The sequence below is a fragment of the Perca fluviatilis genome, chromosome 1 (assembly GCF_010015445.1).
Source record: "Perca fluviatilis chromosome 1, GENO_Pfluv_1.0, whole genome shotgun sequence".
In the NCBI taxonomy this organism is placed as follows: Eukaryota; Metazoa; Chordata; class Actinopteri; order Perciformes; family Percidae; genus Perca; species Perca fluviatilis.
This window is the reverse complement of record NC_053112.1, coordinates 20,009,109-20,033,245: the sequence shown is the minus strand read 5'-3', so window position 1 is coordinate 20,033,245 and position 24,137 is coordinate 20,009,109. Positions and strand designations below refer to the sequence as shown.

The following is a 24,137-nucleotide window of genomic DNA, read 5'->3' as shown; positions in this document are numbered from 1 at the left end:
CTATCAATAATCATTGTGGCGGCACTTCATGGTGGTCATGCAAATTCTAGAACTCTGCATATGTTAGGCCTGAAACAAGCTTGTGTAAGCTTCTACTATGTATTTGGAAGTTGTGTTGTTGCTGCACAAACAAATCTGCTCTTAATAAAAAAACAAAATTGTAAAAGCTTGGTGTGATTGACTTAAACATAATATGATTTGAATTAATGTTTTGAATATTTTAGCTAAATGGTCCGCTTATCTTTAAGTAAGATTTCCGACAGCACTAAAAGCAGCCTTAATTAAAAATAATAAATAACAACCGTTTTCTGCAATATTTAGTTGTTGATCACCATAAAAGTTATTATTTGAGCTAGTTAAATTCTCATTAGATAAATGTGATCTATATGTTCAACATTGAACGCCTAGTCTAAAATGACGAAATAACCGGGAGTGACCTTTTGAACTAATGGGCGTAAACGTTGACGTACATGTGCTTTTGAAAGCGCTGACACTGAAGATACCAGGGTAGTTTGGCTAGTTAAATTTACAGGTAATGTAAATATGGAAACATATTTGTCTGCCATTAAACTTGAGCTAACGTAATTGCACATTACATATTTTTTTTGGCTGGTTTGTAAAAGGTCAATTGTGGGCCGAAATAACAAACGTTAGCTGCAAACGAACAGATAGCCGTTAGCTAGCGCCCGCATTGTCCATCACTCGGCCAACCAACAGCTAATTTAGCTAGCTAGCGGCAGACATGCGTTGTCGAACCAGACCCGTTGTCTCTACTGTCTATGGTTGTCTCCGTGGAGATTTAAGTGTGATAATGGACCTCCAACGTGTCACGCTTTGCATTAATAAGGCCAACTTTATAAAGTTACCGAGCAAATAGGCGAACAAAAATTAGCCATGTGGTTTTACAGTCGTGTTTTAAGTTAACGTCATGATTTTGTTGCTTGAGAATCTGAAATCTAGCTAGCTAGCTTGAGACACCAAAACTGTCTTGTGCGTGTGGCGGGCGCTGGCCTTACGCCAGCTTGCTCCGCTGCAGTTTGTTCTGCTAACTTGGAAGACGAACTCCGTTATTTTAAGATAACTTTAACGTTACACAAATTGTCGTTAGCAAACGTTAAATGTTTGCTTTCGCAAATAAAGTAACCTTAAACAAGAATGTTCCAGTGAACATGTATGTTTTGTAACGTTATATAGCCACATTAGCTAAATCCACCAAGCAGTGTCGGATTGAAATCCAGCAGGTGGAGCCCAAAATCCCGAGTATCCCCCAAAATGCCAGTGTTACATTTTTTTTAACTAGTACTGTAAGGTTACTTGCATTTCTAAGCGCATTGGTCTTTATCTAGCAATGTTTCTTTTTCTATGTGAATTTACCAGGATGTCGGACAGCGAGTCCATCAAAAAAATGTTGCGGTCTGTACTCCAGTCCAGCAAGGCAGGCGTGTCTATTAGCACCCTCCAGTCAGAGTACCGGTCACTGTGCGGAGAGAGCATCCCGCTGAGGAAGCTGGGCTACTCACAATTGGAGGACTACCTCAGGAGCATCCCCTCTGTGGTCCGCCTGGAGCATCGCATGGGTGAAGTAAGGGCTGTTTTTTAATATTCCTAGGTTTAAGATCATTAGCACTTAGTTGTTAATTTGCATCCCTATACTACTGCCCTAGGCCAGCTAGCATCAGCACAGAACTAAGAAAGTCGTTTGTAGTTGATCAAAATTGGCTAAATTCCATGCATTGTGCCGACTTCTACTTAGCACTTTATGAATTTATAACAATACAATAAATCTGCTCTGTAGATGAAATGCTTCGCTGCAGTGTGCCGAGAGACAGCCCACATCGCTGAGCTGGTGGCCAAGCAGAAGAGCTCCAAGAAATCTGGCCGCTCGCAATTCGTGAACTGCAAAATGAGATTCAAACCTTCCAACCCATACATGCTCAATGGTAGGATACACATGTTTCTTACATCAGGGCTCTGTCTCTGCAAAGTTTTTTATATATTTATTTTTTGAAGGAAAGCAATGAGAGGTGTGGACATTAACTTGCAAAATACTTCTGGGTGATTCTTCATCATTCATCAAACCTTCTTTTTTCACCCTAACCATAATCTATTATAACCCTTTCTATAAATGTAGTGAGGCCAAGGTCCTCTCTCCGCCAACCCTCAGCTCATAGTGCCTCTAACTGGTCAACAAACCGTTCTTGGTCCCGCGGCGGCTGCAGAGGCTTCAGCGCCTCAGGAGATTACAGGTAAACAATAAAGGTTTTTATCAAAAAATGATGGACAGTAGCTCCACTTACAGCTTGTTTGGGCAACATTTTTATTTTATCAGTTTATTTGTCAGGGACAATACATGTATTGTTAGATCTAAAGTGCAACCGATGCAATGTATATGGGACTAATAGCCGTAGGCTAATTTGCAGTCCTTGTCCCTGGATAGGCTTTTGTCAGTAGAAATAATAGCCCAGCCACCATGCAGCAGCCTTATTATTCAACTGTTAAACATACATGTCAGGTTTAACATATCAGTTTGTGGAAACTAGGGATGCGCTGATCCGACTTTTTCAGTCCCGATACCAGGGCTTTGTGTATGTGTCGATACCCGATACCGATCTGATACCGTTGCTGAATTAATAATAAACTGTATACCTTCAACCTTATACTTTCCTTCCACCATGTGGAAGAGACTAAAGGCACCAGACCTTCCTAACTAAACATTGTTTTCCTAACTAAGACAAAATAACATAGATATAATGTATGGAGTTCTTACTTATTTGTTATTTAAAAAACAATTGTGCATTCAACTCGAAAATGTAATGTAATCAAACTTCTTAAAATAAATTTAAATAAATAACAATAATAGGCCTTCAATAATGGGTCACCTTTTATATAGGTTTATAATGACTTCTTCTACTGTCAGGGGTACATTGAATATCGCAAAAACATAATATCATGTTTACTAAAAGCTTTTATTACTAAAGGATTTGGCGCCATGACATTATACAATAACTTTATATGAAGGAGAATCCATGAAACAGTTACAGAAGCTAAACTATTTTTATTGTGCAAACTGCAAAGTAGTAAAATAAACTCAAATCAAATGAATAGCCTACACATACAAACAACTTGAACATTGTTTCCCTTTCAAAACTAAATAGTTGTAAGCTAGTACTGTATAAACACTACCATGGCCACAGGTAAGTTAGGTTGTTGTAGTGCGGTTGTAGTGGGGGACTGAACGGAGCTCCGCTGTCAGCCTCCTTCGCTGTTTGAATAATGTTAGCAGGTTGCCGGACGTATTTCAGCGAGGCAAGACCTCTTAAATCCAGTGTTTTAATCATTGCTCTGAACCCGTCTTTCTCAACGGTCTGTAGCGGGACCGTAGGTGGATTGCATTCATAATGTTGCTCCGCTGCATGCTTGAAGTGCTGTCTTTAACGCTAGCACAGTAACGTTAGCATGGTAACGTTAGAGCAACAGGCAACAACAGTGGCTAAATTATGTCAGATTTTTTAGAAACAAAAACTTTCTTCTCGGTTCTTGAATGTGCAGTACCGACCGGAGCCTCTCCCAGCTTAACAGACTGTTAAAGCCGTTATATACTAGACGCATCCAAGGTGGCGCGCGACATCGTGACGTCAAAATGATGTAATATCCGGCCGGCGCGTCCGATTTATGGCGCGTGAGCCGAGGTCGCGCACATCTCTTTTTTTTTTAATTTATTATTATTTTTTTTTCTCAGCGGCGCGCGACAAAGCGGAAACAGGAGCCCTGAATGAGTTCGCCGACAACCGGATGCCAGGACTCTCAGAGTGACCGCAAGTCTCTCTGGTAAACTTACTGGGTTAAGATGAGTGCTTTCATGGTGAATGAAAGGCTCGATCCGATGAAGTAGGTCATTGAATCAAATCGAAGCATTGACGGCAATGCTGCTTTCAGTTCTGCCGTTGTTTACCTTTTTCTTCTTCTTCTAGCCAGTAGAAATAGCAACATCAGTAGCCTTTGCTCATTAGCGCCACCGGTGTTCAGGAGAAGACTGCAACTAGTGTCGCGACTACCAGCGCAGCTAGGCTGGCAGCTATAATGTTACCCAGCATGCCGTTGGGCAGTGTAGCTACATTTGTAAATGTAAAATTATTAGTGTTAGAAACTGTTCCTTTTAAAGAGTTAGTTGTGGGTTATTAATTGTTGTGTTATAAAGTTACTACCATGAGTGAGAAGGGTACGCAGTTCACAGGGGTCCCGGTGCTGCGACAGAGGGGGAAAAAAACAAACAAACTGGATTGGCCCGTGGAGTTGTTAATTTTTCCGTTCCCCGATCCAGCTATTTTTTCAATATCGGGGCCGATATCCGATCCTAATATCGGATCGGTGCACCCCTAGTGGAAACCCTAGCGGTGTTTGCTTTCAGTAATTGGAATTCTCTGTCACTCTTCAAAGAATACAATATAGTTATCCTTCAGTCTGTGCATAATCTTAAGTCAATTACAAAACTAATAGTTTTTGCTTTTGTTCTCCCCAAACATCAGAAAGTTGGACCAAAGATTAAGCTCTACCACCCCGGTGGAACACAGACAACAGGCTCCTCAACCAGCTGTAAAACAGTCTTTCATGCCTGACAGGTGAACATACACATGTGGACAAACATTATGCAGCTAGGCAACTTTGCACTGTTGAATCAAAAACTTGGTTCTTCTATATCCAGTATTAACTTTAAGCAATTATACATTTTCAGTTTGTGAGTCATATCTGCATAAGTATAAAAGTTAGCTTTTTTTTTAAATACTATATAGTGCTTAAATATTGCTCAGAGCAATTGTTTTAATATATAAGCAGTTGTATAGTAAAAAACCAACCTGTATTGAATTTGTTTCTTTCCGTGAAAAGCACATTATGCTTAACAGACTGCTATGTTGTCAACAGGAAGGAGAAGAGCTTGGTAAACTGTCAGACACCCAAAGGGACGCTGGACCTTCTTGGTGTGTACTATATTTATATCAGTATAACATTTAATCAGTATTGTGTTACTGTAATACTCTACTTGCTTTTGCAAATAGTGTTTTTTGAAATTTAATTTTATTCTGTTATTATTATTATTATTATAATAATAATAATAATAATAATAATAAGATGATCAAGGTTCCAATAATTAGATAATTTATAGAACAGATTTTTTTGTTGACCCACTTGTTTCAAATGTCTGTTTTTTTTGTTGTTTTTTCACCATTTGATTTTTGTCTTATTGGTCTGCCTCAAGGGGCATGTGGTTGGGTGGCAGCAACCAGCATAATTCATAACCAACAACTGCATATTTCTTGCACTATACCGATAGATTCAATCAGTTTGCACTCCACAAAGATGAAGGGTGCCTCTTCCCACCTATAGTTTGTAGACTCAGTGCAATTTGGGTGTTAAGTTGCAACATAGTTGCATTTTTCTTTTTGTTCAGTATATCTCCCCCTGATTCCAAGTCTATTGTAAAACTGGCAACTCAAGTCCCGATCCATTATTTTTCTTGCATAGAACAGCTGCACAAGACATTCATGGCCTAAAGTAGATCTATATTTAGATTTATCCAAAACAATTTAGATAGTGCACTTGACAAATGAATACCTCTGTTTGACAATAAAGCTAGCATCTCAGTGCAGTGGATCACACTAATCATCAGCACACTGGCAGATCACACAGGGTCACAATAAACAAAGTACCGTAAATGAATTGTGATCGATTAACATTTGTTTGGCTTTTCTGTGAAGGTTCGCAGTTGTTCAGGTCATGGTCGTTATCTGTGATAAGCAAAGGCAACAAGACTTGATAGAAATTTTTGCAGGCGTTTCGCCTTTTTCTTCAAGAATTGCTAGCAAGTCCAGTTGCCTTTTCTTGTCACAGAGAGAAAAAAGTCTTAATGATCCAGCTGATCTGCTTGTGCCTACCATACACTAGAAGACTATGAACAGACTTTCAAAAGACTAAAGTCTGACACCATCTCGCATCTAAAGACCGCCATCTCACATCTAACGTTTGTCATATTATGTAAAGACTGGGGATCTTGCAGGGTCACAAATTGCAAGACTGCAACTAGATTCATTTAGAAAAATTTAACCAAGCTAGCTAGCGTTAGCTTGTAACTTAAGGGAACGTTTGCCTATTTTCTGTTATGCCGTACATGCAGATGAATGGCGGCAGTACCCAAAGGTCCGTGTTTATCTGCCGGTAAAACTCCCGTTGGATGACACGCTTCAGAAGGGTTGTAAATCTGCAACTTTCCTCTTTAGCGTTTAGCTTAGCGCGCTGCCATAGCAATCATAAACAACACTGGCTCTAGCCGGTTGCTGTTCCTGTTTGTTACTGGAATGAGCGTTACCCATTGGTTGTTGACAATGTTCACATGATTTAACTTCACTACCAAGACTTAAAATTTACGATAATATCAAACATGTTTGATTTTGTCAGAACGTCAAGACTGGAAATAGACTGACTCGAACTGAGTTTAATGACCACCTTATAACAAACGATTGAGATGACGGGAGTGCACCCCAACTCTAGCAAGACTCATAATTTCATTCCGATATTGGAAATTAGTCTGCGACAGTGGAGTCGCTTGAAAAGTTGTTTGGTGTAAGGTTGGCATTAGTTTTCATATTGTCCCGTCATTGTCCAGAGGTTTATTGAAGGGAACTTAAAGACACAGTTCAGACCTTTTCCCCTCACTGGGGAAGTATATGCAGATTTGTCTATAATATCAATATTGGACGACACTGCCCAAACAAAAAAACAGTTTATGCTAACCAGATAAACCAATAACCTGCAGAATTAATCTGCTACACACTGTTAACTGGTATCGGCACATGTTAACCTTTCCTTCTTCCTTTGCACAATTTTTCACAGTGACTCCTGCCGAACAAGTCTCCAGACTCGGCCAATCCCAGGTACAGAATAAACTTTCTCTGCTTACTGTGTCACATTTCTGCCCAAAATGACCGGACCACTTACATTTGAGTTGCGGTGCATAGCATTTTGTAGGGATGCACAGATACCGTTGCCATTATCCGTATCGGTCCGATGCCGTGCACGTGTCCTCGTACTAGTCATAAAATGACTCCGATACTACCACAACCGATACCACCTCATAGCAGTGTGACAATAATTTTTCCGTCAAGCAGGTACAGGCGACGGAAGAGGAGCAATGCCAGCTGTTTGGAGATTTTTGGCTGTAAAAAAAATAACTAGGGTCTTGCCCAATGTATGATTGCACTTGACGACCAATCCAATCCAACTTTATTTGTAAAGCACATTTAAAACAACCAGGTTGACCAAAGTGCTGGACCAGCCATTGTCAGTTGTCAAGAAAGCGATATTTCAATTTGCTCTGTCTGCATGCGGTTCCTACACAGTGCTGTTTTAACAACCACAGCCCTACTGTAAATAGTGATTCTTGTTTTGTTTTTTTTTCCACAAGCTCTGTGGAAACGTGTAGTATGTTTTAACTGTTATGGTTTGCCACAAGTCTTTAAATTTGGACAAAGTCTTGTGAACAAACCATCCTCTCCGCTGGATCAGTAAGTCCACATGGGTACTTAATATGCACATTAATGACGTCATCTTTCTAAACTTCACTCAGTATTTTGATATCGGGAATTATATGATTTATTTCATGGACGTTAGCCTGGGGGAATGTGAGGGCCCAGGCACTGAGCTTTGAATAGAAAAAAGGCATGGTACTCTGAAAATACTGCTTTGTTCTAATTTACAACAACTAGTGCCGTGCCCGTTGAAAACAGGCTCTACTCTACCTCTGTTTATTCTGTTAAAGTCCTTCAGGGAGCTACCAGACAGGAGCACAAGTTCACTGAATCCACATATTAAAAGAGCCCTCATAACATTTTCATAAGATGTTAGAAGATAATGTGTCAGTGTCTTGTCAATTCTGTTTGTGCCACACCCTAATTAATGCAGTCATTTCCCTTCAGAGCTTTTGAGTTTATTTTTTACTTAGTTGATCTATGTTTATTTTATATGGAAAAAAGCATGGGGATATACTTGTTGCAATCTGTCATGTGAAATCTCCACATGCAGTATGACGTGGAGCTGGTACAGAACAACATAACTAAGCTCCTGGAGAAATACAACAGTGGATTGTGGATGTCGAAACTATCCAAGGTCTACGGTGAAATGTTCGGTCAGAAGCTACACCCTCAGGCGCTCATAGAGCTGAAAAAGTGGACACACATTGTTATGGTGGGTCATTTACTTTATATCCCCCATTATTTATTATACCCCCATCAAACAAAGTAGGTATTATGAAGCTTTGTAAGTCTGTTTGAGGCCTATACAAACTTGCATATCTGGCCTTTGGCAGGGGGGGAGGGGCAGGGGAATTATCTGATATTTAAATACGGTTGATAAAGGCAGTTGTGTTTTTAAAGTGCCCATATTATGAAAAAATCACTTTCTGGGATTTGGGGTGTTATTTTGTGTCTCTGGTGCTTCCACACGCATAAAAACTTTGAAAAAAATCCATCCATGCTGTTTTGAGTGAGATACAGTTTCTGAATGTGTCCTGCCTTCAGTCTCCAGGTGAGCTGTTCAAAATCTGCACGGCTTTCTACGTCACAAGCCTAAACGAGCTGGCTAACTGCAACCGTTAGCGTGCTAGCGTTAGCATGCTACCTCGTTCTCAATAGCAAAGCACTGCTACAACACACACAAGTTCACCATAATCTACAAAAGAACTACTTACATGTGTTACATGTCCTCGTTTAGAAGTCGTCTCCCAGCTAATCCTGCCTTGTAACTGACCGAAGTTGGAGAAACAGGCTTTCTTTTACTGTCTATGGAGCTAGCTAGCTGACATGATCTACATCTGAGCTACTGCGCATGTGCGAGTGCAATCAAAGATGGTACAGAAGAAGAAAAGAGGTCTAACTCTGTAGCTAAAATAGAGACAAGGTGAAAAGAGGAGCTGCAGCAGTGAGCGAGAGAGCTGTGCAGTACAATAAAAAATTGTGTTTTTTGAAAATGAAACCATGTAAATCTATTCTGGTACAATCTTAAAATACAATTATGAACCTGAAAATGAGTATAATATGGGCGCTTTAAATAGAAAATCTTTTTTCCAAATACAGTTCGAGGTTCCATCGGAAGTATTTATTAAAAGCTGTCCCAAGCCTTAGCAGGAATTGATAGGAGTTAAAATCTTTCCTTCTCGTTCTGTCTCTGGCTCGTCTGGCCTTCACAGGTGGAGCAACCTTCCAGCACCAACCGAGCCGACTGCCTTATCTACCCTCCTCTTCCTCCTAAGCCTTTCCCTAGAAGTAGCGTCCCCAACACACCCCCAACATCATCCACCGATTCTAATACCATCACCACATTCACTTCTTCACGCCCCTCAACACCTGAACAACCTTCCACCCCCCTCCTTCCTACCCCTGTCCCTAAACCTAGAGGTTCCCTATTGGCTAAATCCACTTTCGTTTTTCATCCACAACTTGGTGCTGCCTCTTCAGACAAGATGTTGCCGTCAGTCACATTGCGCAGCCCTGCCCGCAACCCAGCTCTTGGTTTGCAACTGCCCCCCCGTGATTATCTTGCAGTCAATGGTGGATGTAAAGATAATAACAATTTGCCTCCAACTACCCTCAACCAAAACACTCGGCACTTTGCCCCTGCCTGGACTTGCGCTGCATCAACGAACGCTCCTTCGTTGGCTTCCTCCCTCAAACATGGCCCTGAAATGTTACCCCTTTTGAAGGTCACCTTCTCCCCTACCTCTGATTCTGTCCCTTGTCCTTTAAAATCGACTGCTGGTCTTGTGTCGGCTGAGGTGCGTGAGAGACTAAAGGAGCTTCTGTCCAAGTATAGACAAGGTCTTTGGGCCCACGCTTTGCCCAAACTCTTTATGGACACATACAAGACACCGTTCCCCGAACATGTTCTGAACAACTTGTCTCTTTTGCTGGATATATGCACTGTGGAGTACCCTATGCCGCATGACAAGAAGAAGGTAAGTGCACGACGTGATAACAGAGTTAAACACAATGTACAAGTTAATTAAGTCCTCAAGAGTAGTGTGAAGTTGCTTAAAAATTAATGCTGTCTCACTTGCCAGTGACAAGTGAACCTTGATCAGTTGGAATAACTTATCACTTGCCTGATTGATGGTTGTGGAAAAAAGGGAATTGTTTTCAACAGTCATGATTTCAACTTTTAATTATTTATGGAGCTCAGGGACATAGTTTCTGCTTAGGCTTTTGTCTTAAAATATGTTTATCTATTAATTTGTTTGTCGTTGATGTACTTTCCTGTGGTCAGGCCATCCTGTATAACTCAAGCATAGCAGACATGGAAGCCACATACAGCCAAGAAATCCAGCAGTGCAGAAGCCGTCCCCTTCCCTCTGGTTTGGAGGTCATGGGTCCTGTTTTGCCTCCCTGTCTGGTTCTTCCCTCAGAGCAGTACCCCTCTGTGCTGATTACCGATGCCAAGGGCAGCAATGCTGTTACTGTAAGGTGAGACACATTATTATTGCAAACATTTAATGGAATTAATTGTTCCTGAAGCCAAAAATGGTATGTTTACATGGGTACACACAACAGAAGAGAGGTTCACCTGCCAATGAAAACTATTTTAAGAATACTTTAAAAGCTTTGTGAGGATATGTTTCTGTGGGACAGTTGTTTACCCTCAACTATGTTGTATTTGATTGTGCAGTGTTGCAAAATCTCAGTTCAACACAGGAAGAGATGTATTTAGCTTAAAACAAATTACCTCTTTCTCATTTCTCCACCATGATCTGTAGGGGTGGGAATCACCAGAGGCCTTACGATACGATATCATCCCGATACTTATGTCACAATACCATATAACATATTACAATATTCTGCGATATATTGCAATGTATTACCTTTTTTCCAACTTCAGATTTTTCCCAATTTCAAATGATGTCCCGAAAGGACAATTTTGTCAACATCTGTTTTATCTAAAAAGATACATTTCTCTTTGTTCATCTCACTTCAATTTTATTGGTGCAAAATGTGATTGTCAAGCAGACAAAGTGACCAACACATATATCATAAAAAAATCGATACTTGGCGTCTGTGTATCGATACAGTATTGCCACGAAAAATATCGCGATACTATGCTGTATCGATTTTTTTCCCCCACCTCTAATGATCTGCCAGACCCAAGTACTGTAGCACACTCTGTCTAATGTAATCGAAAATGCAGCAGACTGCAGTTGCAGATTTCGACCTTCTGTCCAGTATCATCCAGCATTGAACTTTAAAATAATGTATAATGTAATGTTCCAGATAATATGAACATACACCATGTTATCAACATCTCCTTCTGCCTCCTTAATATTAATAAGCAACCATCTAGCTTACTACGATGTGCAGAATGATTTCATTCCATCTTAAGATCACAACATAAAAACAAAGTATGAGCAACCATTCATGTGTGTTTTGTTATTGCAAAATCCAGGTTACTGTTTTTGGAGACTACCATGCACAGATTGAGAAACATGTGTCTCTCTGTTCAGGTATGTAGGGGAGAACTACTCCAATGCCCAGGAGGCCATGGAGGAGGCCATGCAATCTTTCTACAGCCAAAGCTCCACCCACCGTCCTCTCTCCAAACCTGTTGTTGGTCAGTTGGTAGCAGTCAGAGGGGAGGATGGAGAAGAGCTGGCAAGAGCTCAAGTCATGGAGATTATGACCCTTAACAGGTTCAAGGTAATTCAATTTAGTTTGTTTTTAGTTAGCTGTCAAGCTGTTTTTACTTTAAAAAAAAACAGAACCCTGGAAAATGTCAAGGTGTTGTTGTTTTTTTTAGCACTTTGTAATGTATTCAGTTAAGACATTAAGACTTTCAGCCCCTAATGTGGGACATTACTTGTAGTGATTTTCAGTTTGTTGGAGGAAGACATTCAGTAGCTACATGGGTCATTGTTTCTGCAGCAAAATAGCTTTTGTCTGTCTGTTTGCTAGGTATACTATGTGGACTATGGCTTCTCTGTGGAAACCAGTGGGACTAATCTGATGGAGCTGCACAAAGACTTCCTCTCTCTGCCCTTCCAGGCTATCAGTGTTAGACTTGCAGGTACATAGAGGAGAAGGAAATAACTTTCAGACTTCTTTTTGTGTAACTGATGTAGATGAAAGCATACAGATGTCACCACAGAACAGACAAAACATTACATTGGCCAGTGGATGTACAACATAGGTCAGAGGTCAGTAATGGCACTGCTTCTCTTGTGCTCTCCCTCTTCCTCTTTCATCCTATCCTTTATTTTCTTTCTCCCAGGTCTAGAGGCATTCAGCTCCCATCCACTGGTGCTGTCCACTTTGGAAAAGTTGGCAGTCGGAAAGATCCTGCTGATGGAGACATTAGAGCCGTGTCAACACAATGAGACGCCTGTGGCATTGCTGTACGACACTTCGCAGGCTGATGACATTAACATCAACTCCACCTGCCTGAAGATTCTCCAGGACGTGACCATGAACAATCCTCTGACTGTAAGGATAGTGGTGCTAACTACAAGTATAGATGCATAAGATCAAGGAGAGCCCTCTCTTACAATAGCAGTTTCTGCATGTATTTAACAAACATATGCATGTGTAAAGCCAATTAAATGGCTGCAAAGAGGCAGTTTCGTTTTTTTAATTTTCTTGACATCATAGCTTAGCTCTACCAGTGAGTGGTGCTGTTGTACCTTTCTCATAACGGTCTGTTACATTTTATAGGAGTCCCATTTAGTTGGAATTAAAACAAGCAGCTGGCCAGCAATGATGGCAAGGTCCTCCGTTTTATCAATCCTCTCTGTGTTATCTAACATTAATCTTTCTGTTGCCTGTAGGTAAATGCTACCTATCAGGATGTGTGTGTCACAAATGTGTGTGCAGATGGTATAATCTACTGCCAGCTGCCCTCCAGAGGAACTGCAAGACTCCGCAAGTTACTGGAAGAAACGGAGACCTTCTTCATCTCCCAGGTTAACAAGACCTCCATTTGTCTTAGCACATAATAGTGTTGTAGCATTTCATGTTGTGATAGTATATAGTATACCAGCAGTGTAGTTTTTAGGTATCTGCCCAGTGGGCTGCTTGACACAGAGAGGCTGTTTCATCTCAAGATAATGCACAAGTTTAAATTAACTGTTAAGTTCAATGAATTATAAAGTACTTTTTAAAGTGCTTTATAATAACAGACCTATAAGATGGGATCTACACCTTGTTTTTGTTAGAGCCGTGCTTGTGCTGACATAGGCAGGCAAACAAAGTTTTACAGTCATTGAGATGTGAAGAGGATAAAGAGGAGGTATGACTTTATCCAAATATTTGTAGCAAGAGTAAACCTACACTGAATCACAAACAGTACTGTCGCACATCTTTGAAACCTTTTGAGCATGCTGATGATTAAGCATGTGAAATCAGACTGACTGATCCCTGACTGCGGTGTGGCTTAAGGCCCTGACACACCAAGCTGTCTGTCGGTCCTAGTTGGGCCCGCACCATCGGCGCACATCGGCCTTCGTCTGCCTTTTTTCGGGTGATTCAACAGCGTCTGTGGATGTCGGCTTCCGCCAATTTATCTGATTGGCTGTTCAGCTTGACGAGAGTGAGGAAAAACAACTGTGACAAGCACACACAAGGATCCTTTAATTTTTCATCTCATCTGATCATTCCAATACACATAGGAGCTGCCAAAATGATCAAAAATTACGATTGAATGTTTCTTCTTAAAAAACACACAGGTTCGAACCATTGGAATATCAATTTTTGCACACTATGTCCATAAGATGGCAAATGTACAAAAGATCTCTACATACCTACACATTAAAAAATAAACTAACGTTAATAAACTAATATCCTATACTGGGATATTTAATATAAAGACCGTGAACAATTAGCCCCCTAGCAAGCAAGCTAGCTATCTTACCAGCCAGCCGGCTAGCCTCTAAATTAGGTGGGTGAAATTAGCAAGCTAACGTTAGCTAACGAGTCAGCAGCGGGCTGTTAGGTCCCTCCGCTCTCACTGACTGCGTTTACATGCAGCCAATAACCCGTTCAAAACCGGAATATTAGCAATAACCCGGTCGCGCACGGCCATGTAAACACCGGCAAAAACCCGAATATGCTACCTGGGTTACCCCTTTTCTAACCCGAAATTTTGGTCATGTAAACGCGTATCGGCATATCCCCATCAAAAGGAACATTGATTTGTGTTCTGCGCATGTTCTATTCGCAAGGAATCTTGGTCTTTTGAGTAGAGGAACTTCTTGTATGCGCCAGAAAACAGTTATAATAATAATTATATACTATAATAATATAGTTATATGCAGAAAACCTGCGCGCAGTATACCGGAAGTAAACAAGAAGTAGAGGTAAACATGGCGAGACGCAGCACAGCACCACACTTTTGGAGCGAGGAGGGAACCAATTTCTTTATTAGTGTGGTGAAAACCATGAATATAATGTCTTTTGTTGATGGCAGACAGTACCGAGATAGTGAGATTTATAAGAAGGTGACCGAAAAGTTATTGCGTCTTAAGGTTGTCTGTAGGCTACGTCCAGACGCTAACCGTGCGTCGCCGTTTACATCGGGATGTTGCCATTTGATTACAAATTCCATGTGGAGTAACTCTCTCTGCTCACGCATGTAAACGGGTTATTCCGAATGTTTCAGAAACCCGAATACTGACCTTAGACCATAACCCGAAAATTGACAGCTTGTAAACGTAGTCACTGTAGGGAGACTTCTTTGCCGAGAATACGGATTACAGCTTGGGAGAGGTATAGTCTGGTTAGCCATCTCCTAGTGTCTGCTGTCTTCTCAGCGGGGAGTGAAGCGGAGGGACCTTAGGCTCTGTTCGGTTCTGATGACCGCCGACGCGAGGCCACGCCACAGTCGGTCGTCGGCTTGGTGTGTCAGGGCCTTAATTACTTCACTGGCTCCAGAATGTGATACAGCTTCAAAACTCTACTAGCAACCACTTAAAGGTTTGGCTCCCAAATAAATTTGGTTTTAAATCACGAGGTGGTACTTTTTAAAAACTGTATCTATAATAATAAAATCTAGATCTGGTGAGGGTGATTGGAGCCCCCGTGCAAGGAATGTCTTTGATCTCCTGCTTGATGACTTTGACCCCCAGTTTTTGTTCTGATCGGTTTTGGTCTGGTGTTTTTAGACAGCTCTTGCTAATTACAGGTGGTAATTCAGTCTCTGATTTAGGGTTTTTGCCATTTCACAAATGCAGTGTTCCCCACAGCTGCTGCATTAGATTTTATACACAACTCCAAAAGTCCTCTCAGGAAAGGTAGGTCTTCATATTTGTTTCTTTGTAATTAATCCTACCAGATGACTTCTGAGTCCCTGGTGTCCAGACCATTCAGTGGCAAGTTCTGTCTAGCCCGCTACAAAGGAATGTGGTCCAGAGTGGAGGTAAGAACATAATCATTAAAATGTATTTTCTTAAAAAAATTATTTTGGGCATTAAAAGTATTAGGATATTTTATTGTTGACCAGGCAGTTTGATGTCATATTTCTTTGGCACCCACTCTCGTTCTGTTGCTTTTGTTTTTCAGATCACCAACATGTACAGCAACAGAGTGATTGAGATCCTCTACATTGACATGGGTGTCGCAGCAACTGTAGAGGTCACTGATCTCCGAGAGATCCCACCTCTTTTTCTCAAGAACTTTACCATCATCCCGCCACTGGTCAGTCACCTTTCATCTGTACATTATTTGAAACTTATGTCTATTAGGGATGGAAAGATTCACAGATTTTTATAAAAGTGTGCTGTAGGAATGCCCTGATTGATTGACTGCCGTTGATTATCGGTCGATATTTACTAAAAACGTGTGATTGGGCGTGCGGCATTAATCTCTTTTAGCCGCCGATAAACTACTTCACACATACTGTATAGTTAAACACTCTGCTTAGAGCAACAACCGCATGCCTGTATTCTCGTATTCCCAATGATCCGCCATTATGGCCTATTTTTCAATACAATTTTATTTATAGTATCAAATCATAACAAGAGACACTTTACAGATAGCTTAAAAAAAACTAAAACATAGTCGTCTACTTGCAATGGGAAAGGAGTCTGTCTGTTTTATGTGGGAAAAGGGTATAAGAAACGAGACAGATTTGTGATTCTTATTCATAGGCCTAAAATAGTGACACACCCTTATATAGACTGCCACCTGGTGGAGATCCCAAAACACTACAAACAGGGAAACTGGCCAGTACTATAATATAGCTACATCAGCTGCTATTAGTAAACAAAACAACACAAACATAATTGGCATTGGCCCTTTATTGATTCATTGATGATCAACAGTCTGTAACTGTGGCTAAAAACGTGATCGGGGCATCTCTAGTGTGCAGACATAACATTGCATGATGCACTGATTTAAAAAAAATAAATAAAAATAAATAAAGAAAAGTTTGCACCGGATACAATTTGGAATGGCTTGTGATGCATGGTTTTTAACATGTTTGCATCGGTATAATCTGATTTATTTGTTATGAGTAGATTGCCTCTGACTTTTATTAGTTAGAGAGGTGACCAACTATTGGTCACCTCTCTAACTAATAACAATAACTAATAAACAATAATTTAATATTTAGATTTCTCTCAATCTGTCAAAAAGAGTTGTCTGATAAAGTTGCTTGTAACACAGTTTTTTATGCATCTCTTTAGGCTATCAAATGTCGCCTGGCTGACGTCACAGTTCCAGAGGGAGACTGGAGTCCAGAGGCCGTTGTGTGGGTGAAGGAGGCTGTCTTGGGCTCTGAAGACTGTAAGATGAAGGTAACCTACTGTAACATAACATTTAACACATGTTTAAGTTACACATCACTTCTATTTGTCCTGTATTTCCCACAATGATTGCTGCCGCAGGACAAACGTGTAATAAATACGACAGGGAACCACACTCAGTGGCCACTTTATTAGGTACACATGTACACCTGCTTGTTAAAAGATCAAACTTTATGTATCCCAAGGAAAATTGCTGTGTGGCAGTTGCATTACAAAGTGGGAAAAGTATAAATATAAAAAAGTCATAGGATAACAATAAGGTACAGAGCCAAAATATATTCAATGTCAACATAAAAATATTAACAATTAATGGTAGGGATCAGTCTAGGTGGGGTTGCATATAGATATGTACAGTATAAAGTACATGGTTAGTACAGAATGTTCATGATTATGTCCATGATATTGCACCTAATGTCCCATTATGCCAATGAGTCAGTTGTAAGTAGTAGCAGTCCATCTCTCTCTCGACATGAGGTAGATGAGTTGTGGAGTTGTCCTCACTCTTGCTAACCATAGACTGGTAGAAAATCCTCAGCGTGATAATGCAGACAGTGAATGACCGCCGCTTCTTCACAGCCTCGTTGTTTGTAGCCCAGTCTAACTTGTTGTCTCGTACAGTGTTCACATCCACCCCCTGGAATGAAATAGGTGTAGGGGTGTTTTCCACCTGCTGAAGTCCATCACCAACTCCTCCGTCTACCCAGTGGTAAGCTGCAGGTGGTTCAGCTCACACCACTGGACGAAAAGGCCGGGCCGCTCTCGGAATCCTTCCCCTCACTGGTGCAGGCAACAACTGAAAGGTGTACCTAATAAAGTGACCACAGTGTTTGATTATAAAGGCTGACTGCCTGAAGCACAACAACAGTGTATGGTGTAGCGGGAGTCGTGTTAATCTAGCTCTAAATATTTTAAATATAAACCCTACAAATCAAGCTTACAAGTAAGGCCTTGTTGAACAGTGCAAAACAGTCACGGTCACCTCAAGGTCTCTAACTTCTTATGTGTGATCTTTGTTTGTTTTTTTCTCCCTTTGTTCCCTCATTTTAGATCTTGAAATTAGACCAGCGCAAAGGGGACGTACTGGTCTATATGTACCTCTTCATTGGTGCTGACAGTCAGGAGCTGGACAAGAGCATCAACCATCAGCTGGCACAGTCAGAGTTGTGGCAGAAACTCACAACACAGAACAACCACAACACAATTATTGGCAAAAACAGCAGCGTGGATACAGGTAATACTGCGCAGACATTAACAAAAAGTCCATGCTGGGTCTGGTACGGTTCCCACTAACAGTCAGTATTTGTATAGATGAACAAGTCTGGTCAAACTGTCCCATTTATTTATTTATTTATTTATTTATTTAAAGCTTTTTGTGTTCTCCAAACTGTTCTACCATGTAAAGTCAAGGTATTAAGACAGTTTGTTGTTTTAGGATTTGTATTTAAGCACAGTCACTATGAGGTTAAAGTGCTGACTCAGCTTTAATTTGAGGGTGTTTTGCATGTACCTGTATGTACCAGTGGAGAAGTTGACTCTGAGCAGCCCGGTCCCAAACCACATCGTCAAGACCTCAACCCGACCTCTTCACGGAGCAGAGGACTCATATTCTGCAGACACGACCACCAAAATTGGGATGCAGCCACTTCCGATGCCCCCCCCTCTGGAATTCCCCCAGGTGTGTGGAGATGGACATACTTTCTGTAGGGGCTCACTTATCATGTGAGGGAAGCAGATGTAAATGATGCACGTTGTGGCTTGTCCTTCAGGCTGCTGGCTATCATCACCCTAATCATTTTACTGTATGATTCATCATTTGTTTGTTTGTAGATTTCTATTCAAGAAAAATCATTTGTAATGGCCTGTGGATCAAATCCAAACCAAATTGTATTAGCCTGTCAGATATTTACCATCAGCCTATACAGTATACAGACTACAAACTGGTAATTTATTTTTATGCCTCTGTGCCTGCAAAAGCCGTGGCCCGAAGCATTGCGTTTTTGGGTTGTCTGTCTGTAGATCCGTCATTCTGTCCCATTCCCATGAAAGCGATATCTCAGGAATGCTTTGAGGGAATTTCTTCAAATTTGGCACACACATCCTCTTGGACTTAAGGATGAAAGGGTTAGATTTTGCAAGTCAAAGGTCAAGCTCAGTGTGACCTCACATAACACATCTTTGGCCATTACTCAAGAATCCATACTCAAATTATGATACAATTTCACAAAAATGTCTAATAGGATGGAATTATATTTTATATCCCTAAGGTCAACTTCACGGTGAAATAATGTGGATGTAAACTGCAACTTGACTGGTTGGCGGAGACATACAACGGCGGTTATTTCTAGTTTTGAAGTTGCTGTTGTATAATAAATAAACAACAATTCATAATTTGTGGTCAAATAAACCTGGAAACACTTTTTGACATATATGTTGGCAGTAGAATAACTGTAACCCAGAAATGGTAAGAAAAACAACTCGGAATGCCTTCACTAGCCAAAATAGAAACAAATATTCAACAAAACCTTGTGGTAATATACACCTCATTCTCCTCCACATCTTCTTTCAGCCTGGTCAGAATATGGATGTGTTTGTGCCTGTGGCCTGCCACCCTGGTTACTTTGTGCTGCAGCCGTGGCAGGACCTGCATAAGCTGGTGGTGTTGATGGGGGAGATGATCCTCTATTATAACCAGACGTTGAAGACCAACTCAGCTCCACACATCCAGAGAGGAGAGATCTACGCTGCAAAAATAGTCAAAAAGTAGGTAAACTCCTTATGACCATAAGTCAAGAACCACATGGGCTCCTTATACAGTAGTTGATCTCATTAGATCTTGGAGCACTTTAGGACCAAGAGTTTATATTAACCGCAGTCCTGTGTTATGAGGACAAATGCATATTGACAAAATAATTTAGTAAATGAATGCATTATCTAGATTACTGCCATTGTACTGATTGTGTGTATCTCAGAGATTTGGGGGGATACCCTGTCTATTTTGTGCTGGGTTGACAAAAATGTAAAATCAAGAGCTTGCTATTGTCTGATGGTTGATGGCTTAATTGATGCATGCCTCTACCTAGTTGGCACCGTGTGCAGGTGAAGGGGATTCTGTCCAATGGGTTGGTTTCTGTCTTTGAGTTGGACTACGGCAAACATGAGCTGGTCCGCAGTACTCTCCTCAGGCCTCTGATAGAGGAATTCAGACAGCTGCCCTTCCAGGCTATCGCTGCACAACTTGCTGGTGAGTTAGAACATAATTCTCTGTGGCTTTACTGGTCAACATGCATTCAAGTTGTTATTTTATATGTAGTCAGGTTCAATGGATGTACATTGATAGGATAAAGCATGACATCATGTCCGTCCCCTTTCAATATCTTCACCATTGGGGCTTGACACCGCCCAGGACGGTTGTAATTGGTTTAAAGAAATGCAAACATGCCAGAGAATTTTTATCCCAGAATAAATACGTGGTTTAGCCAGACCATACTCCAGCCCTGACACGGCGCTGTTGTGTGGTGATTTGCATATTGTGGCATAAAGCAGTGGTTCCCAACCTTTTTTCCTTGGCGCCCCCCACTTATGTCTAAGAAAAGCTGAAGTGTAGATTGTTTTAATCGCATGATAAACAAGCACATTTTCAGAAACTAGAAGAATTTTAGCTTTCAAATAAAGCTTCATTCATGCACTCTTGCAGTTCTTCTGTTACAAGCTTTTCTTATTTGGGTATGGCAAATGGGTGAAAATAAAAGAAAAAGGTGGTTTATAATAGGGATGCACCGAATATTCGGCCACCGAAATTTTTTTTTTTGGCCGAAATACTTTTATCACCGAAACAATACGGCCGAAATGTTGTGATGACGCAAACCGAAACCGCGACCTGCACGTGTGTCAGTACCCGATCCATTCCACCTGCAAAGCGTCTCCTAAGCAAAGAGGTTGAGACGGACCACGGAGTGAAAACAATGAAAAGTACGCTCTTAGAGTCTGTCAGCACACGTTTCAGTGAGATCTATTCGGATCCTCTGCACTTCATCGCGACCGTACTTGATCCACGTTATAAAGACCATTACTTGGATGCGGAAATAAAGCAGGGCGCACGAGAAATGATCCAGGCCGCGATGGATGCGGAGAACCCGCACAGAGACGGAGCGCGCACGGAGCAGCGCCCAGCGCAGCGCCCAGCGCAGGAGGAGCTCAGAGCGCAGAAAAAAAAGACTCGTCTCTCTGCACCAGATGAGGGGCATGCACCCTCGTTGTCTGATATGTTCAGTGAAATCCTGCAAGAAAGTGCCTCAAATAATAATAATAGTTAAGCTGTTCTGTTCTTAGGGTACTATATACTGTATGTGACTATCAGATTGTAGCCATATTTCTGCTAGATATTTTTTTAATTAAACTTTAATATTAATTTATACAATTGCAATGCCTTGATTTTAGTAAAGTTAGTACACAGTCATAGCCATAAATGCAATGGTACTAATAATTGGCATAATTTCTTTCGGTGTTTCGGTTTTCGGTCTTGGTTTCCTCTTTCGGTTTTCGGTTTCGGCCAAGAATATTCATTTCGATGCATCACTAGTTTATAACAGGTTAGTTAACCTTTTTTTTAATCTCCAAAGAACATATCCCATGCACCATCTCATGTGTCGACATTTCACCCTAACCAATGTAGATGGACAATCTGTGTACATTTGCCAATACTGTGTCAAGCCTCATTTCAAGCAATGTCAAATTAAATGAGTTGACTTATTCAACTATTTTTTTAATTTCTATTAGAAGGGTTTACAATTATGTCTGATATGATGATTTGTTAGAAGTTTGTTTCTATCTGCATATGAATTGGTAAATATAACCTGTTTACTTCGTGTTAATTCCCATGGAAGGTTTCCACCTTACATATTCCCGTAATATTGCAGCCCTAGCTTCAACTAAGTTTATTTTCGTTATCAGGTTATCAGCCAATTAATTATGATTAATTGAATCCCACCTTGATGACACTAGGTGGATCAGTCAGATTACTAATACCCCGTTGGTCCTGCAGGTATGACACCGCAACATTGGTCAGAGGAGGCCTCCATGTTATTCAGGAACCACGTGGAGGATCGAGCGCTGGTAGCCCTGGTGGAGAGTGTGTCGGAGGTTAAACGTGAGATGTGGGAACGCAGGTTGACGGTTTACCTGGTGGACACTACATTGGAGGACAAGGACCTTTGGATTCACAGCATCATGGCCGACATCAGCGGTGAGCTGTCTTCGGCAGCCTAGGATGTCTTCTCATGCGTGTTGGTAAATTAACTAGCAAGCTGACTGTGAGTCTGACAGTTCTTTTTCTAAAAATGGTGAAAGTGCTCAGTAAACTTTGGAGGCCAAAAATCACCTTTTCTGCACTTCGTTCATTTTCAGTGTGGTGGGTCTTTCTCCCAATCAAAGACTTTAAAGAATTATTTTTAATGTGTGGGTTATATCTATTATAAATAAGGGCCATGTCAATTTGAGACAGAAGATGTTTTTTGGTTGAGTTCATTTTTTCTGGATTTAAGACCTGTGAAACTGTCTCAGGGGCACTATTGAGTGCAGTTGTTGAGTTAATGAGGGGGGGGGGAAAGGCAAAAAAAATATATAATGTCCATTACCGTAATCATTGTGAACCTTTTTGTTAAAGTTAAGTCACTTGTGTGTTGCATGTTGTTTTTTATTACACTCCATCTATTTTGTTTTCTGTTAGCCGTGCCTCATGCATGCAGTGGTGTGGCTCATTTTGCACTTAATTTTGTGTCTATGTATATATGCTTTTACTTTGTTCACAAGGATTTGTTCTATTAAAACATGTTGCCAAATGAGGGTGTACTGAAAGCCTTAAGTTTTATTTTTATTTTTTTAAGTGTGCAGAGTGTTCTGCCAATGTGAGCTGCTATGTCAAGATGAACTGCCAGTAAAATAAGAGTTTGTAATAGAGATGCACCGATAGACTGGCCGGTGACCGGAATTGGCCGGTTTTCATGTGCTCGTCCATTACCGGCGACCAGCAGGTCAGTCTGACATGTCGATTTCATGCTGGTCAGTGCTACAATTAACTGACAACATAAGTTATACAGGTTACAGTTTTCAAGGAAGCACGCACGCGACAGTACAGTCTTTTTTTCCTTTCTCTCAACTTTAGCGCCGTGTGTCGTGCATGTCTCGTGGTGTGAAGCGCGTGTCCGCGCTATTCTCGCACGTGTAGGGAACCTCGGGAATTAATCTGCAACATGTCAGCTGTTTGGAAATTCTTCAGCATGTGTGCAGAATATAACAAGTTTTCAATGTGCAACACCTGCAAGGAAAAAGTAGGGCGTGGAGGGACGACACCAAAAACCAAAATCATACTTTTACGTACGTTTAGTTGGATATTGGATGTGGTTCTAATATTGCACTTTAGATGTGCGTGAATTTCCCACACCAGGAGTAATGTATGTAGTTCTATTTTATAGTGATCCATTATCTTTTCAAAAAAAATTCTATTAAAGATAGAAAATAAATATTTGTGTGTGCTGTAAAGTGGTTACAAAAAATGAAATCTGAATTGGCTAAAATCGGTATCGGCTGGCCTAACTCAAAGAAAATCGGAATCGGCCTAGAAAGTTGTAATCGGTGCATCTCTCGTTTTGTAATTGAAGGATCTCGTTATCTCCTCATTACAACTGAGGTATGCAGCAAAGCATTTGTGACGCGGCAAGGCAATTTTATGTATATAGTCATTTACATAAAACATCAAACAAAATAGAAAATTTTAAATATTAATGAATACAGATTTAATACGAGATAAAATACAAGAATAAAATTCATAGTACAGTATAAGAATTAAGGAAAGGCAACATCAAAAAGAAATGTCTTAAGCCTTTATTTAAAAGAGCTGAGAGTTGCGGCAGACCTGGACTGTTCCAAATATGTGGAGCATAAAAACTGAACGCTGCTTCCCCCCCCCCCGTTTAGTTCTGACTCTGGGGACAACAAGCAAACCTGTCCCAGACGACCGGAGAGATCTTAGTAGTTCACAGTGCAATAACTGATCAGAAATATGTTTTCGCCCCAAGCCATTTACGGATTTATAAACCAGCAGAAGTATTTTTGAAATCAACTCTTTGAGGCACAGGAAGCCAGTGTAAAGACTTCAGAACTGGAGTGATGTGAAAAACTTTCTTGGTCTTAGTGAGAACTCAGGCAGCAGCTGTCTAATTGATTTTTTTTTGGGTGAGGCTATTTGCACCCCTGGTACAATTAGAAATGAATGCTATTCGTACCCTGGTACAATTAGAAATGAATGCTATTCGTA

At 40.8% G+C, this 24,137-nt stretch overlaps 1 protein-coding gene across 1 annotated transcript; it reads left to right on the top strand.

Moving 5' to 3' along the window:
- Window positions 1-407: 407 nt before the first annotated feature.
- tdrd7a (tudor domain containing 7 a) lies at window positions 408-22,092 on the top strand. The gene is made up of 22 exons (XM_039810663.1): window positions 408-532; window positions 1,378-1,582; window positions 1,796-1,940; window positions 2,132-2,246; window positions 4,527-4,619; window positions 4,921-4,976; window positions 6,886-6,926; window positions 8,074-8,235; window positions 9,236-10,000; window positions 10,309-10,505; window positions 11,537-11,729; window positions 11,985-12,096; window positions 12,301-12,512; window positions 12,854-12,988; window positions 15,355-15,438; window positions 15,582-15,716; window positions 16,706-16,816; window positions 17,873-18,056; window positions 18,346-18,500; window positions 19,392-19,585; window positions 19,906-20,066; window positions 21,867-22,092. Exons 2-22 carry the CDS (start codon window positions 1,379-1,381, stop codon window positions 22,088-22,090), a joined length of 3,678 nt encoding a protein of 1,225 aa, XP_039666597.1. The 5' UTR covers window positions 408-532; window position 1,378; the 3' UTR covers window positions 22,091-22,092.
- Window positions 22,093-24,137: the final 2,045 nt, after the last annotated feature.

Coding starts and splice junctions, on each gene's coding strand:
- tdrd7a (XM_039810663.1), top strand. CDS start 1,379: ATGTCGGACAGCGAGTCCATCAAAAAAATGTTGCGGTCTGTACTCCAG. Junction 1,941..2,131: donor CAACCCATACATGCTCAATG/GTAGGATACACA, acceptor CTATAAATGTAG/TGAGGCCAAGGTCCTCTCTC. Junction 12,989..15,354: donor AGACCTTCTTCATCTCCCAG/GTTAACAAGACC, acceptor TAATCCTACCAG/ATGACTTCTGAGTCCCTGGT.